This window comes from Drosophila erecta, unplaced genomic scaffold (genome assembly GCF_003286155.1).
Source record: "Drosophila erecta strain 14021-0224.00,06,07 unplaced genomic scaffold, DereRS2 tig00000055-arrow-pilon, whole genome shotgun sequence".
Taxonomy (NCBI): Eukaryota; Metazoa; Arthropoda; class Insecta; order Diptera; family Drosophilidae; genus Drosophila; species Drosophila erecta.
In genome coordinates, this window is record NW_020825200.1 from 16,214,800 (window position 1) to 16,232,019 (window position 17,220).

The window sequence follows — 17,220 nt, forward strand, 5'->3', positions numbered from 1 at the left end:
GCCACACAATTTGTTCGAATTTATTTATTTGTCTGCCCAGTTACCGCAGCGCAATTTGGTATTAGCCATGCTTGAATGCCAAAATAACCACAGGTAACTGTAAGGTGTTCCACTTGCAGAAAAACCGAATGGTTTCTGGACATCTTTCGGCGATCTTTCTGGGTTACCTAACACGCTTCAATGGAAATCTAAATCAGCACAGGGGCCTTCTGTGTAATTGTATTTAATAGCTGCAAACAGATTCCTCCCCACAGAACTTAGTTTAGTCTTTCTTCTATCGAGCGACGGCTGTGATAAATTCTCCAACTTGTGGCCATGTCACCGTGACAGCCGAGAACTTCGGAGTTCAATTCTCGTCGGGCAATTAAAGCCACGTAACTGCCAATTGGCTTCGGAAATTCTTTGGGTCTTGTCTTCGACTTGGGTGCAGCCACAGCGAACTGGACAAGGTTAGCCGGTTTCAGTCTCCATCCTCGTCTTTTCTGCTTCTCTACCTTTGCAGTTGCTATTTCTTTAGTTTTATTGAATTGTGTGCCAGATATTTGAAATTCTTGCCAGGAAGTTTTGTTTTCCCCAGGTTTTTGCGCCATTACCTATGCAAATGTTTGCTGCGTGACTTGGCCAAGTGTTTCGCTCCGTCTTTGTCTCATTAAGTCAGTGCTTCCCTTTCTGCTGGCTAAGTATGCGCCGAGTGTGCTTGATCATTGTCTATATATAATTTGCAGGGCAGGCTCAGTGATTGTAGCATACGAAAAGATCTTGTGAAAACAATACCAAATTAATAATGTGAGAATTTCTTACGTAAAAATCATCTAGTTGTATATAAGCACGTGGGATTTGTACCTGCATAGGTATATGTCTATATCTAGGGGAATATGCTTCTTGTAATACCTCACTTTGTCAACGTAATGATTGCTCATTACATTAGCTAATTACATTTTTGTAGGTTAAGGGGTACTATTTTTAATTTTACCCCAAGATGAGGGAATTTGGATTTAGGTTTTTTATAACATACACGTAGTACTTATATCACATAAATATTTTCAGGTTTATCTAAATATTAAAAAGAGTAAAATTACGCTGATTATATCTGGTTTGCCTAACAGCACGTACTTATTACCCAATTTCCGACAAATAAATGTGTCGTGCCCTGTTTTTAAAGCCACTCTTTCGAAATCGTGGAGGTTCTTTTTCTTGAAAAAATAAGAAAAGTTAACTAAAAGAAAAAGTGAAACCTTGGCTGCGGCTTGCAATAAATCTTCTTTAGTGTGCTCATTTCATTAACCCCATTGCCAGCCGAGTAACTCGGAATCTTAGCCATTAAATCTCTACAAAAGAAAAGGCTTACGAAAAGAATAAGATCTTCATGTCAGTGAGTGCAGCTTTGATTAAATATATTCCTTACTATTTTATTATCTATTTTTCTGTTCACACAGAAGTCGGTGGAGTTGAAAAGCGTTGACTTCCTTTAACCGAACTAAAAAGCCACCGACATATGTAGAAATATTTGTTTAATTTGACTTGAGCGCACGCTTGTTTCACGCTTTATGATTTACTAAACGCTTCAATATCATAAATAAAACTGCAAAACAAAAATGAAGACATTACAAATTGTGGTGGTGGTAACACATTGTCGCCACTCCATAAATCACTTTGGGCGCTCTAATCCAAGTGTGTGCCCGCCGACCCAGAACCCCTACCTAATCAGTTTAGTCAAATCACACCACTTTTCTGCCAGTGTACGCATGGATAGAGCCCAGAGCAGCCGCAATAGAACTCACCGACCGACAGAGAGAGATGCTCATTCAATTAGCTGGAAACTCTTGGCAGCTCGGCTGCGTTTACTCAAGCGTGTCCAAAAATGTGGAAGTTGCCGTTCTAAGTCTTCGCGATCGACTCCGCTCATGCCGCAAGCCATGTTTGTCAGTCCGTCAGTTACGTCGGCTTGGTCATCATCAATTTGAGGCTTTTACCGTTAGGCCTCAGGATTTCTAAGTGGCCGCCAATGGCCCATGGCGGTACAACTTCTGTTCGAGCTGGCGGTCAGTACGAAAATGGTGGAAATTGATTACGCATAGACCGTTGGGTCTGACCATATCGAAGGTGGAAGGTTATAGTCGATTGAAATTGTAGGGTATTTTTTATTGGAGGTTTTTGTTTATTCGACAGGTGTATAATTTATAATCAAGCTATTTCAAGCAGAACTCTGTATTGAATCACTGTTCCCTTGACACTTCCCAGAGATCTTAACCATCTGACAGCTCAACTAATGGCGCAACATCATAATTCCATTAGTTGAGTCATAAAATCAAAAACATCTTTTCTTAGCCCATATCCATGTCTACACTTATATCGATGTATTAACAACGATCAATATGCAACGGCTAAATGGGTGGAAAAAAATGCAATAACTGCCAAGAGTTTGGCCTATTTTTCGAGCCGTCGTTTGTGCAATGAAACCCAACCGACTGCACCTAAAACAAGTCACCGATACCCAGACACCTGCATATGAAAAACTTAAGTGGGGTGAAAAATATTTAAAAAAAATAAAAGACTTAGGCAACGAACTTGTTTGGCTCTGCACAAGTGTTAATCAGCACAGCAAGTTGCAGCTAGTTGAGAGATGGATGGACTTGGATGGCTAGGAAGCGGCGAGCGCAAGTGGCACAGCGGGCAAAAGCTGGAGCCAAGGAGAAGTGCACTGAGAGAAAACCAGCTATGCCATTAAATGTGCAAAAACTTACTGAAATCACACAAACTTCCTTTACATCTAAAATATATTTTAGCAATGCCTAAGCTTAATTAGAATATAAATAATTTATAGTTGGTAATGAATGGAGTATTGCACTTTTCTCACTGTGCACAGTAAGTCGGGTAAGTGAAAAAAATAAGCAGCTACGACTGCCGCAGCGGAAAACCGTTAAGAAATCTCGTTTGTGTGGGGCCCAAGTCTGGAGTTGGAAATTCTTCATATGGAGTATATATATTCTATATATACAATGCTGTCATGGCATTCTACCAAGGAGAGAAAATGGTAATGGGTGAGGAGAGAAACAAGTTTGGCATATGTAATAACCGTTATCGGCTACTTGCTGCCTCATTTTTTTAGGTGTTGTAGGCGGCAATGCCAAGTGAAAGGCTTATGGTCCTAGCTCAGCCACCTTGCGCCGCCCCCTTCATATTGATTGATTAGCCTGGTGGTAACTTCCGTCATGTAGACATTTTCTGCACACTCTTCAGCTCACCAAATTTTATTTCTTTTCAGTAGATTTTTTTCTGGTTTCGTTGGGTGCTAACTCGTTTAGCAGGTTGCTTATTGGCTTCAGTGGATTTTGTCATTAGCCCAAGAATTTTTATAGCACAAACGTATGCGATATGTTTATGACACAAATATGGCTAAGCTACACTGAGGAATAAATACCAATGTTGATAAACTTGATTTTCTACGAGCAAACCGGGCAGAGAATAAAGATCATGATAAGCTTTAAATGGTATGAACATGAAAATGCCATTTTAAGAAAATTATAAAACGTGATAAATTGGATTCCCCATGAATATGAAAAAAATTACCTAATCGACTTTTGAGAGTTTTACTTATCATCGAGAATATTGTGTTCTTTATGCTGGATTATCAAGCGTAAAAACTCCGCCAGTCATCGTTAATCTATCCAAAAGCACCGTGAAATTAAAATTAACGCGAGATTAACCAATTTAAGTTGTTAGTTGATAATTTGGGTCGGCAAAAATTCCTCTATTCCAGTTGCATCTGTTAGCCTTTAATGTTGAGAAAAAATCTCCTCAGACACTTTAACAACCGGAAATCGTTCATCATACCACGCTTCGATCAAAGACAATCAATTACGCCATTAACAACGCTTAGAACATTCAAGGCAAAGACAAAGAATCTTAAAGGTATAATTGCCAGCTTGAAGCACACCCAATATAGTAACACCCAAACAAATGCGCTTGCAACTGCCTTGGCCAAAATAATACTCAGACGCTTTTGATTTAAGCGAAAAGTTGTGGTTCGGTTTTTGGGACACACCTGCGTCCGCTGCAAACGCACGTGTTTTTGAAGTGCAATTTGGAATTCGTACTTTATTTCGGGTTGCTGTAGGTGAATATGGATATATGGACCAACTTACCATTGGGACACGAAAACGCCTCGTCGGCTCCAATAAGGTGTAGCACATTTAGGAGCAGCAACGACGACAGCAAAGCGGCCAGCCAATGCGAATTGGCTGCCGTCGATTGTTTCATTTTGGCCCGATTTAATGCCCAGTTAAGCGCGGTGGTTTGTTGCCAATCTGCAATCACAAAAAGAGAATAGGTATAAGAAAAAGGTATAAGTTTCGATATAATTTCAATAATCCGAAGTAAATTAGTTTACGGCCTCGCCCTGGCCACCAAAAAATAGAATAATCACAAAAACCGGTTGCCTCATTCACACCTCACATCCGATAAAAGGTAATGATTAGCAAATTTATGCCACTCTGACTCAGTCTCCGGCTGAAATTTCGATCTGAGCACGTGTTTCTGCGGCGAATCGCGCTTAGTGAATGCGGTTTTAGAAAGTTTCTCGAGAAGTCCGCGAGCCACAGCCTGCAAAAGAATTCGCATACACTTAAAGCCCTCTCCCCTTTGAAATTTGCAGGTGAGCCATAAATAAGACTAATGCTCTTTTTAGTGCGTCGCTTATACTCGAGAATGGAATTTTTGAAAGATGACTTTCGCGCACATCATTTTGTTTATGATCTTTATAATGGGGAATTTCTAATACTTGTATTTGTGTTTTTTACTTATGCATCGTTCGGTGATAATACAGAGGTCGACTATATAATTTATTTAATACACCTTACCCCCCTTATACTGTGTTTTCTTCAACGTCATCTACCTTAATCACCCCTATATAAGGCTGATTAGCTTGTTGTACTCAAAAATAATTGTAAGCCGGAGTCAAGTCAAGAGTCAAAATTTGGGCTAGAAATTATTATATTTACCAACCCAAAGTTTAAGGTTATTCCGATTTGACTGTCATTTATCACGATTGCGACTGAACTTGTTTGCAGTCGTGTGATCTGTGTGTGTGACTTTTCATTCATATCCAAAGCTAAATAAAGTCGGTCTGGGTTTTCTGGGGTGGGGTTCGCGGGGATCGTCCCCTCGTCACCTTCCACCACATTGTAAACGGAGATCGAGGCGCAAGGTTGCCGTTATTGCCAAGTAATTATAGACTGGCTAACACAAGATGTACAGTTGCATGTTGATACAGTTTGTATTTGTGCTTGCCTGCTAACTGAACTTGTTTTGGGGTGGAGGCTGGATTACGGCCACTATATTGGGGTGAAGTTTGGAGATTTGGTGGAAAATCTAGTTTGTTGTTCAATATTTACTTAATGTTTATGTGCCATGGATAATTGAGAAAATAACTTGGGCACCCAATCTCTTTGGGTTTTTTATATTAATTTATTGGCACACCATTTTTCCTATTTCATATCATAACTTTCATGTTACTTAAGTCTTTTGTTTTCTTCAGTCCAGTGGTGTGTGTTTCTTTGCTGCATTTGAAATACGAAATACGAAACCCTAACGCAACTCGCGCAGTCTCCTGGACCCAGATTCACACTCAGACCAGCCCAGATCAAGTCCATTAACAACTTCCGCAAATTGTCTCTGGGAGAAATCTCAGTCTGGGCTTAAAATTTAGTCAAACGCGAAGGCAAACGCCCTGCCACATGTTTCATTTGCAATGCGATACCACAACATCAACACAACGTCGAAACATTAGATAACTTTGTTGCATGCGAATGAAAGGCTTAAATCCAAAAATAAAAAAATCATAATGGTGAATACAAGCCATTGAAAAGCGGCTTATACTCAGACAGGTCTTGGCGGCTCTTATTGAAGACAAAAAAGAGACAGAAAAAATAATTTGCAAGTAAGCTAAGACTGCACGCACCACTCAGCGCTAATTAAGAAAAATAGCGATGCCAACTCTTGTTTATGTTTATTTCTAATTAAAATACTAATATAAGCAAAAGGGCAATGAATTATGCAATGCGTTGTTTTCCTTTGCCCGGAGTCTGACTTTTCCCAGTTTAAAGTTGAAACCTCAACTGCAACTCCAACTGCCAACTGCAGCTGGCTGAAAAGCCGCAGGCCATAAGCCGCATTTTTTGTGCAATTAGTTGACTATGCGGTTTGGCCCAGAAAGCAACTTGCAGCCGTCAAACAGCTAACTTGTTTCGATAGCTAACTGTTTATCCACTTGGCCAACAGCCACCCGAGCACTTGTGTGTGGGTGAGCCAGGTCGCACGGTGCCACCTTAAGCTCGGGTCTAGGCTGCGCCAGCAGTAGCATTCAACGGAAAGGCGCCAAAAATTATAGAGGCTTACCCAACATTTATTTACTTTGCTGTTTAATGAAGCGCACTCATTTGGTGAGGAGCGGAAAGCGGCAGGGAAGTGGGCGTGGGCATGGGCGTGGGTAGGAGGGAGTCTTTGACCGAGCCAAAGACAGCATTGTCATTAGCTGACTGTGAAATCTGTGGGTCCATTGAAGGCTAAACAGCATCATTCAGTAAAATATAATTATTAAATATATTATGAGATGGTCACAATAGTTGTGCGAATACGTCAAGTGTCCGTAAAATAATTTAATTTAATCTTCCGCATTTATCTTCGTTAAAATTCAAATAAAAACAAAACAAATTACTATTCTTTCCTAAATTAATTTAAGTATCTGCTAAAATAACTGTCTTTAACTGTTATAACTTCTGCTTATTTACGGGACTACTTCTTAATTGATAGCCCAAGGAAATAATACATATTTCAACTTTCAGAAGTCAATACCCTGGAAAATGTTTTGGCCAGCAGCTCATTATATAACATTAGCTTATGATGGCAGCACGATGGCTTTCGAAGACTTAGCAAACAATATTTCCCATTCTTCGCGCAAACAGCAAACTGCAACCGATTACATGCGCTGTATGCAAATGTTGGCATCACTAATAAGTAATAAAAAAGCAAAAATACACTACCCATTTAGCATATAAATAAGCGAGAGTGAAAGGTTTTGGATTTGATTTAATGACTTTTTTTAAACCCATTGATTTATCTTCGATATCGGTGTGTCTTAAGCGCATCGTTTAACAATCGTTTCGAAAGATTCACAAAAAATTAGCATGGAAATGGGCGGCATGGCAAGTCGCTTAGTGTGGATTTTCGTAACTCTCATGACAGACACCGATTAAAGGTTGATTAAGCTGGAGATAGCAAATTAAAGTTTGTTCAATATGCTGTCTGATTCGCGTGTGAATACCAATAAACGTTGGCCATAGGGCTTACGCTAGAAACCAAAGACTTAGGCAACGAACTTGACAGCCTCCAAACAAGAGAACCACTCATCATCGGCCACCTAGAGAACAAAAGAGTTGTGCAAGACCAAACTCAAAAAACCTTTTTCATCCGCATCGAAGCTGCGAGTTTCGCAATCTCCCCATCAAACGGAGAGGAAAACTGCATCACAAGATGTGTGGCAGAAACTCATGACTGCTTCAGTCGCAATCAAAATTCAAATATTTCCTGGGCAAACACACTACATGTGTGCCGAGCGAATATCAAACAAGAAAACTGATCGACCTGCGACCAAACCGGTTGCCGATGGCTCAGTATGCAGCCATTATTGATGACACCTTCGACATTTAGCCAGCCAGAGAGCAGAAAAACAAAGTACATACACAAGCTAAATCAAAACGAATACCTTAAAATGATGACTAAGTTGAGCAAATGGTAAAAGTCAAACGTGGTACATAATTTCTGGTGAACTTTTTGTGCCGCTGGTTTTCGATTTTGGTGATTGGAAATGCAGCTGCTGCCGGTTTGTTTTAGAGGCCTTTTAAAGACGGCGTTTAAGTTTTCCATTTCCATTTCGCATCAGCCACCACCGTCTTCACACGAGCCCACTGTTTTCCACCAAAGTAAAGACGGAACTTTCACTTGCACACTTGCCTGAGGTGGGCATTTTCAGTGTTTTTCCTTATGTTTTTGGCTGTGCAAAAATTTGGCCACACAAATCGATGTTGGCCAACGGAGGAAAACACGTTTCCAGTTTTTATGCCTGCCCAACTAATGACCAAATATTATTATACTTTGATTTCTTTTGGCCTGAAGGTCAATTGGTTTTTACCATTTTTTACAAATTGAGTTTTTGGCTTTCGGTGTCAGTCAGTTGTTGGCTTGTGCAAGGAGTAAAGAGGTAGACAGAGAGTGGAAACTGGGACGGAAAAGGAGGTTCAAATGCTTATAGAGAGAGTCCAATCTCTTAAGTAAAGTACTTAAATGAAATGGAGAACCGGAGAGTCTTCAATCTCTTAGGCTAATTTGATGGGTGCTTGAGATTCAATTGAGACCAGTTAGAGAAACATTAATCTGGGGAACGACAATCTGGCGGAGTAGATCAATCTGACCACGACAGTTTAATGTGTAATAAATACAGCAATGGCTTCATTCAGTCTAATTGCTACTTTTACGTGAGAAATCAAAGTAAATTGATCAATTTGTTTAAGAAATTTACTTGAACCAATTTAATAAATTGATTTAATGTAATGATTCTCTTTTAGATTTCCAGATAATCAATGTCTGATATGACATTTTTAAGTTTATTAAATTATTTGTGAGTGTTACTCAATGATTCGCTATTTAAATGCCGAATAATGTTCTTAAAAATTGTTAATAAAACGCGGTACCTTTGTTCTCCAATCAGACTCACTCTCAATCGGCTTGAGCTTTCTATAATCAAAGCGACCATAGCTTGAAACTCCAAGAAACTCAGAAGAAACCAGATTTTTATGTAAATTTATGTTCTTTCAAGCTTTGTGATTTCTTTTTTTGCTCTTGCAGCCATTGATCTTTTGATTCAACATAAAAATTTGTGTTTAATTTCGATGGTCAGGTAGCCGGAGCCGCAGGGAGCAGATCTTGGGGAGATCGGGGAGAAAAACCAGCTGGGCAGCTGGTCGGTTGGCGGAGGGACCCAATGAACTAGTTTCGGGCTTGTGGCATGTAAGATTTGTTTTTGGTTTTTTTAATGCCTTTGGTATTTGGGTTACATGAAATGTTTGTGGCCAAACCAATGGGAGTTTGATGGCGTTCCTATTGGCGAGGGAAATAAAATCGTTTAATGAACTATGAAGGTCTGATTTGTGGTTTATCCATTGGCATCCTAGTGTTATAGCCCGCAATCGGTTATAGCAGAAAATCATAAACGTGTTTTATTTTCCCGTCGAGACGCTTTTCCTCGGCCAAAACCAGGCAACTGAAACTTTTCACTATCCGCGTATTTGTATTTATCTTTTTCGGGTAACTTGCTACCGCCAACAACAGCTTCGGCAGCAAAACATTCATTTGTTTTCATGTACAGCCGAAGCCGTCGAAAGCTGTTCACAAAATGGTCAAGTGATTTCCATTGGCCAACACTTTCACAAGCTGGAAAAAAGAGCGCCAAGAAGCACTGCGGGGCTTCGAAGTGGGTGATGAGCGCAATTAATATTTAATTCGTAAATAGACAAGGAAAAGTTTGTTTTCTATTGCCGCAAGCTGATGGTTTTGTAACTGAATCCAAATGACTGAGTCCAAATGGTGAAAATGGTGCAATGGGCCGCACCTGGGCAGAAAAACACAAATAAAAACACCCACCGACTTGAGTGCCAAAATGAAGTCAGCGGATTTTCAAACAGAAAGCAATGGCAGGTTATAAATAAAAATAACAACCACCAAGGAATGATGGCACGCCCATCATATCTTGAACTGCTATCAAAGCAGTAGAGAAGAATTGAAGTCACTGGATAACAACGACTTGGTGCTCTAACAAAATATGGAATAAGGAAAATATATAATATATTTTCTGATAAGCACATTATTTAAATATTTTAAGATATTGCTAAACAAGTTACCAGTTATGGGTAAATATATATACAAATAAGTATATTTTGAAATTATTCATTTATTTAACCACCTAAAATCTAAAACAAATAATTGTTTTTTCTTCTAATTTAGGCAACAATCAAGTCAACAATCTCTAGATATCTTCTCCAAGAGTATCACTATCGCACACAAAGACCCTCGCGGCAAGAGTATCAGTATCTTAATTCTGAGTTTTGGTTAGCGACTTTTTGAAACCGAAGACGATAGCTGCGTGACTCGAAGACGCACAGCCGTCAAGAATGCAGTCAAAAAGGCAAGAGCAGCCAAGTTAAAAAACAGGTTACGAGAAGTATGCACAGAGCCAAAAGTCAGACAGTCTGGCCAAGAGTCAGATGGGGGATCATTGTGTTGGGATGCGTGTGTATGCGGTGTGAGGCGGTCATGTGAATTATATTTTGAGATTCGGCAGCTTAAAAACGCAGATAGTCCGAAAGTGAATGGAGGGCAGAGGAGCTTGGGAGAATCGCAAGCAAGTAGATGGAACTTGATAACTTGGCTGGATTACGAATGCGGCTCCGCTGGGCATTTCCACAGCTCAGCTCACCTCACTAAGCCTGATCACAATTTTTCCATTTTTAACAATTGTCGACAATGACAGCGTCAAATGTTTTTTGTTTTGACTCGCTTTTCCCGGCGAGTGAGCTCCACTTTTCCACACAATTCTCACAATTAAAAACATAAGAAGAAACAGAAAACGCACACAACATGAAGATGGCGATGCAGTTGGAAAAATAAAGAAAATTTGTGGCAATTGTAACTAATCGACGAGCAACGGCTGATGGCGCCGAGAAAGCGCCCACCTTGGAAAACTTATGAAATTGTCAACAGCTTTTCAACATGATTAGGCTGCTTTTTGCCGCAGAGAAATAGAGAGCGCTGCGATGACCATTCATTCGCTTTTAGAATGAGTTTGGCATTTGGAGGCACTTTCACTGCCGCCGAGACGGAAGTTGAGAATCCAAATATAAACAAAATTGAAAATCAAGATCGACAGAATCGAAAACTTTCGTTACCGGGAAAGAGTTGATGATGTGAAAATTAGTATCCCAATCAAATGGCTATAATTATTTAATGATTTGATGGACGCCAGACATGCACTGAATATTCATCTCTCTTTCTATAATACGTTACTCGCATGTCGGAAAAGATCTTAGTCCAGATCAGCGCGCTGATGGATGGATCTCTCTTAAGACTAACGCAGACAACGCCCTGGCATTCCATTCCCTTAATGGCCAACTGACACTTGATATGCGGCAAGAGATTTGTCATTCATGTGAACCATGCGTAGGACCCATCAGCCCTAAACTAGACCCATAATACATTTCATTCCACTAATTTTAACTGACTTCTCGCACTTTCAGTAAAGATTTGGAAATGGGTCTTTACCTGTGATTGCACCCTTTGTTATTCTTCGTTTTTTAGGGTGTGTTCGTGAGTATCTACCTGCCGATACTTTGGCATCGGCTGCCAATTATCAACCTTCGAGAAAAGGTCGAAGAATCTAATGCTTTTCTCGCCATAGCCCAAATAATAGATGACTTTGTGGCGTTTCTTTCAGGTCTTGTTTCCTGCGAAATGGGGGATTAGATCATCCAAGTGAAACCGAAGCCTTTGTTGGATAGACCAATTGTAAATTATGGGTTTTACTTAATTTACTTATATTTTCATAAGAAAGGTTGTTAGAAAATTATAGTCACAAAAAAAAACTTTCAAACTCCACACACGATTTTGTAGTTTTCAAGCGAAACCCAAACAAATCGAAAGACTTAGGCAACAAACGTGCATTCACTTCTGTATCTTGCAATCCCTACTAAACTCTTAACACACATTTTAGCAACAACTTCCGTTTGGATGCTGTGAGCCAAATACCAATATACAAATTATGACTAAGCCATAGCGACTTAAGCCGTAAAGCACGCGCCTAAACAAGTTTTACTTGTTTCGATACTTCTTGCCAAGCTATGAAAATGACTTAAGTAGAACTCATCTCCGAAAAGATTCCCTAATCATGGCACAAATTTCCATAAAGCAACCAGTTTATTTATATTTGCCAAAAAGCTGTGCTAAAAATGAGCCACGAATAAAAAGCAAACACCGAATTGTTGCGCGTTGTTTACAAGTGTGATGAGGGCTCTTTGCGCTGGTCTTGTACGTCATTTGTTCTGCTTTTCACTTTGAGTGAAATTTTCTACAACTTCTATGGTTTGTTTCGGTTTCTGTTATTAAGCAACAACAACAGCGAGCAGAGTGCGTCTTGAAATTGAGGTTAACTGTTTGGGTAGCTCTCGCTTTTCGACTTTTCGATGGAGTTTTGGGGGTACGGGTATGGGTAGAGGGAAGTCGACTTGGCCTTTATTGAATGAATGTGACAACAAAGGCGAGTCAGACACGGCCGACAGACAATCGAAGCTTTTTAAGGTTTTGTTTAATAGAAAGTAACAGAAATTGTTCTTATTGTTGTTGGCGTGTGCTACTTTTTGTGGGTAAGTGGGAATATATGGGCGGCTTTATATGGCACATAGCATAACCACTCTCGATACAGCAATTGCTTGCTCAATCAATGGAATCAATCAATTATTTAAACACAATTAAATCGAAGTTTAATTGCAAAAACGAAAGCCCGGCATTGTTTATGTGTTTTTGTTTGTATGTAGACATATGCATAAATAATCGCATTTTTGTGCAATGACTGAAGGCGTGTCTTGAGATTGGCTTTTATTTCATTGTGCTTATTGATTGATAGTTATGAAGTATTATATAGTAATGGAACGAAATGATGTCAGCTTAAAAGCAGAAGAATATAACGTCATCTATATAGAAAATTGTTGCCTCTTATACTTAGTATAACCTCCAACCTATATATCCACTATACACTTTTTACTTTGCCACTCTTTTCCATTCGCTCCATTCGCTGCCATTTCAATATGCAACTCACCTCTTATAAATGCAGCTGTAGCTATATATAAGCACTATATAGATTCGATTCGTATCGTTCGCGAATGCTAGTATTCCAATTTATGTGGCATGTCAGCCGGTTATCCTTGAGGTCAACAAAAGCGACAATAACGACGGTTTCTTTCCCTTTGCCGACAACGGCGGTGTGAGTTTTTTATGGCAACTTTTTGGTGCGGTTTTCTTTTTATTTACTTAAACTTTTAAATGTACAAGGCCAGTGTTGCACTGCTGGGAGATATTAAAAGTTATAAAATAAAACGCGTCGCATAAGTGTGATTTATGATCGGTTCTGTCTAGCCTGACTATCTATAGTTTGTCTAATGGGAATGGGTCTATTTAATTATGCATGCCGTGGTAGAGATCCGAAACAAGTCAGTCCAAGAATTCTTGTCTGAAGTCACAGCACGTATTCGAAATGTGTAGGGAACACTTTGGGATTGAGCTCACCAAAATGTTCGAAGAAATATTTATGTTAATTAGGGGAAATCTGTTGAGGATAGTCCCAGAAGTATTCCTATTGAGATTGGAAAGTCAAACAAATGACTTAGGATACGAACTTGTTGGAAGTATATAATATTTAACCTCAAGACTGCATTTTGTGGCCCTTACTTGTATTTTTTTGTGTTTAGTTTTTGTGGTTGTTTCCTTTGGCCATTGCGCAAAACACTTGTTGGCCAGTTTCTGGTAGCAGTTGTGGCTTCTTTTCCCGTAAGTTTGTTATTTCTACCCGGTTAATGGGAGCGTAAATGCGCAGCTGGCATGTGAAGTGAGTATCAGAGTGTGTTACTCCCGATGGATGGACTAGTTACTCACACAAGTAGTCTAATGTCAGTTGGCAAAGTAAAGTGCAAAAGGCACAGACAAGTTAATGGACTGGTAAAAACCGAACGGCTCACAAAGAAAACAGGGAGAACAAATTATACCGACTTGGTCGGTTAAAAACAACATAAAATCATTATAGCGGACTACTCCACACTTCCTATCCTTGATTTTATAAAATTGCTGAAGAAATTCTTGCATTAATTTGTCGTATCTCTTCCACTCTTGCATTTAATGATATTTATATATTCACTGATTTCGTAGTTTTGTCCTCTTCGTTGCAGTAAATCTATTACACTTTTTTTTCAATTTAAAATTCCTCTTTTTTTGCTGCTCGCATTTAATGGTCAGTTTCCTCATAGAGCACACACGATCCAAGCACGCGCCTCCATTAAAATGCACAGAAATCCTTTTTCGCCAGCCAGCGTACGACGAACACAGGCACAAAATCAAACACTTTGCTGTGCAAAACAATCGAATAAAATCCAGTTTCGAAGTAAATACATTCACAGACTGCACAAGCACTTATTGTTATAGGACACAAAGAGATCTGCAGATCCGGGGAGCGTTTACTGTACCATGTACTGTACCACACGAAGGCCAAACTCAGACTGAAACTTGTTCAGCAAATCAACGCGGTCTGCACCTGAAGTTTCAGTCCACGCACACACACACACTCGTCTACACTCGCCCAAAGACCACAAGACACGACAGCAAAAATGGTAAGAAACAGGCGAAGAGCGGGCCAGAAAGCAGAAAAGAAGGTAGAGAGGTAGAGGCGATCGGCAATAGGTAGAAACGTAAGACTGTGTGAGGCGAGGAAAATAAAACAGCTCAACGTGCCCGTTTTACAGATTTTCCTATGGCTCACTATATATGCATACATATACATCTAGCCTCCTCTCCCCAGACTTCTTAACGGCTTTCGTTCGCTGACACTCACTCACTGCCTCACTGAAAGAAACCCAGTCGAATCGATACATACACTTGTCTAGAGTTCGGATTCGCCGCAGCCTCTTTACGTCCACAACGCGCCACAGTCGAAGGCATACTGAAGCCGCGAAAGCTCCCGATGTCTTGGGTTTTTTCACATTAGTATGGTTATCGGTCGGTGAAAAACAGCCGGCATACCGATCGTTATTCGCCGCCGTTGAATTCGGCCGAAAAGACGGCTCGGTAATCTCAACCGGCACTGAGAATTCGCCGCAAAAACGCTACCTAAGCTATGTCGGCCAAATGCGTGGGCAACATCGCCTAGACAGGATTAGTTGCGGCGTCCTTGTTTCTTGGGAAATTTCATTTAATTGTGCAGGACATGTGAAGTCGGAGGTGGGTTTTACCCTCCCCTGATGTTGGGTTGCTTACTGTTTTCAAACATTCGCGAGCAACGGAAGCGGCGGCCAAACGAAAGACTGAAGCAACGAACTTGCTAAAAGGGTTCGCCAACAAAGCGTAGAAGACCATAAAAGTGGGATTGCTACACTTGGCCCTTAGAATCCTTTGGCACTCCTTGCTGCCTCTGTTTGGTTACTGCCCTTTCTTGTCTCATTATTTTTTTTAATAACCATAACCCTTACAAAGTCATAAACTGTGCAAAACGTGCGAAATGCTTAATAGAATCTACTAATGACCAACGAAAAAAACTCCATCAATAGTCATAAAATTAGAGTTATTGCAATTTTTATCTTTGTTCCGTCTTTTTTTATGTATAGCCTGAAAAGTGCAAGAAGTGCCTTACATTTTGTTCATATGTGTATGTAACCTTGCGTCACATCCGTTGTTAAAAGGTATTTGGCACTTGTTTCTTAGCCATTCTATAGAATTGCGCATAACAATTACTCTTTATGGCGGGATTTTCCCAAACCGAAGGATTTCTTTTAAGGAACGTTTATCTCTGTGTGGGTGAATAGTACGAAAAGGCAAATGGAATGGGCTCAAGAAGAATTATGATATCAAAAATAACCATTAAAGAAAAGTGAGTTGGGATTTTTGGACAAAAATATATGGTGTAGTTGTATTATGTAAATGATTATTAAATCTTAACTCAAACTTAACGATTGGGTTTTGCCCTAGTTTGAATAAGTTTATTAATCTGATCAGGAAGCCGAAGTGTAATAATCATCAAGTACTACAATTTTAATAGATTTTATTGATGTCAGTTTTTCATTCCTTTATTATCCAATCAACAATAATGATTTATTAAACTTTCCACTTCCTTTCTTTTCAAATTAAAAATAAATGCATATAAACAGATAAAAAGAGCATGATAAAAAATAATTCACTGCTTCTTGTAGAAATATAAGGCAGATAAATCGATGTAATTTACACATCCACCGGAATAAAACAATTTAATTATAGGGTACAAGCAATCATTAGACTCGCATCTATCCATCTTCAAGTATGTTTTTACTTCCTTCTCAAGAAACAAGTCATGAGTATTTCGGTGCGATTAAAAATGTGTTGGCTTCTTAGGAAGTAGAAAAGGGAATGTATATTTCCTAATGGTAAAGCATTACCCAAGGGAATATGAATACAAGTAAACTCTCTAATTACATTTAAAACTTGTTTCGTTTTACAATTGCTCTTGAAAAACTAAATAGTTCCTAAATTACACCTACATTTCTACGCTCCGTTAATCAGCAAACGAATACACAACACGCTACAGGTCAAATATTAAAATTAAAGGCAATACCCACCTTAGACGGAAATGTAGACAATTGCAAGCCAATTGAAGAGGGACCATCAGACGGTTGACAAAATCAGTCGGTTGAGCCAGCAGAACGGAAGTTCCAAAAAGGGCGCACACTCAAATATTCCGATGAGGGTTTTGGATCCGAGTTTGGGTTCTGGGGCGTGCCTGTCCTAATTTGGCCGGAGAAAGTCTTGACATTTCCATCAGAATAATGTCGTATCCATTTCTAAACAAACACTAAAATCAGGTACCCATATTAAAACATAAAAATGCCATTTGGTGGAGACAACTTCAAGGACTTTAAAGAACTAAATAAAATTCCCAAGGATAACAATAAGTACAAGTACATCGCTGTTTTGATCGTTGTTCTACCCGGCATTATATTGGGCGGTTTTATGGGCAAGAAGTTGGCCCAGTTTCTGGAAGTATTTGATCTATATGCGCCTGATATCTCGGATGATGATTAATGGAACAACCGTGACACACTTGCATCTTCTACATGGTAAACCAAATGAATTTGGAGCAAGCCTGTGCACATCCTGTTCGTATATATGCTAATGTGCCAGTTCAAACAGGCCAAACGGGATGCTAGGAAAGAAAACTCAACGCAACCAACTGCTCAGACCGGTAACCAAAATCGATGCAGGCTAATAAGTGCACCCGATCAATTGAATCATAATTAGTGCAGAGCTCAAAATCAAACAGGTTATTAGCAATAAATTTACATTTTAAAATAAATGCACTCGTATGGTTTTCATAGCTTTAAATTC

General features: G+C 39.5%; 2 protein-coding genes across 8 annotated transcripts in view; one reads left to right on the forward strand and one right to left on the reverse strand.

The window, feature by feature from the left end:
* The window catches only part of LOC6541416, a 30,657-nt gene extending 15,831 nt beyond the window's left edge, over positions 1-14,826 (reverse strand). For 2 of the 7 annotated variants that reach the window (XM_026979432.1, XM_026979434.1), the window contains exons 1-3: positions 14,337-14,511; positions 12,920-13,167; positions 4,146-4,307 (exon numbers count right to left, since the gene is read on the reverse strand). In XM_026979432.1, coding sequence (XP_026835233.1) covers positions 4,146-4,260 — 115 coding nt within the window. In that variant the 5' untranslated portion in view covers positions 4,261-4,307; positions 12,920-13,167; positions 14,337-14,511. Of the gene's footprint in view, positions 1-4,145; positions 4,308-12,919; positions 13,168-14,336; positions 14,512-14,743 lie in introns of those variants that run through there. The other 5 variants (XM_026979435.1, XM_015159381.2, XM_026979436.1 and 2 more) reach the window with 3 other exon arrangements.
* Positions 14,827-16,644: 1,818 nt separating this feature from the next.
* LOC6542756 (essential MCU regulator, mitochondrial) lies at positions 16,645-17,182 on the forward strand. The gene has a single exon (XM_026979112.1). It carries the CDS (start codon positions 16,720-16,722, stop codon positions 16,915-16,917), a length of 198 nt encoding a protein of 65 aa, XP_026834913.1. The 5' UTR covers positions 16,645-16,719; the 3' UTR covers positions 16,918-17,182.
* The last annotated feature ends 38 nt before the right edge of the window (positions 17,183-17,220 follow it).

What these genes read in the sequence shown, in the direction of transcription:
- LOC6542756 (XM_026979112.1), top strand. Translation starts at nt 16,720, where the DNA reads ATGCCATTTGGTGGAGACAACTTCAAGGACTTTAAAGAACTAAATAAA.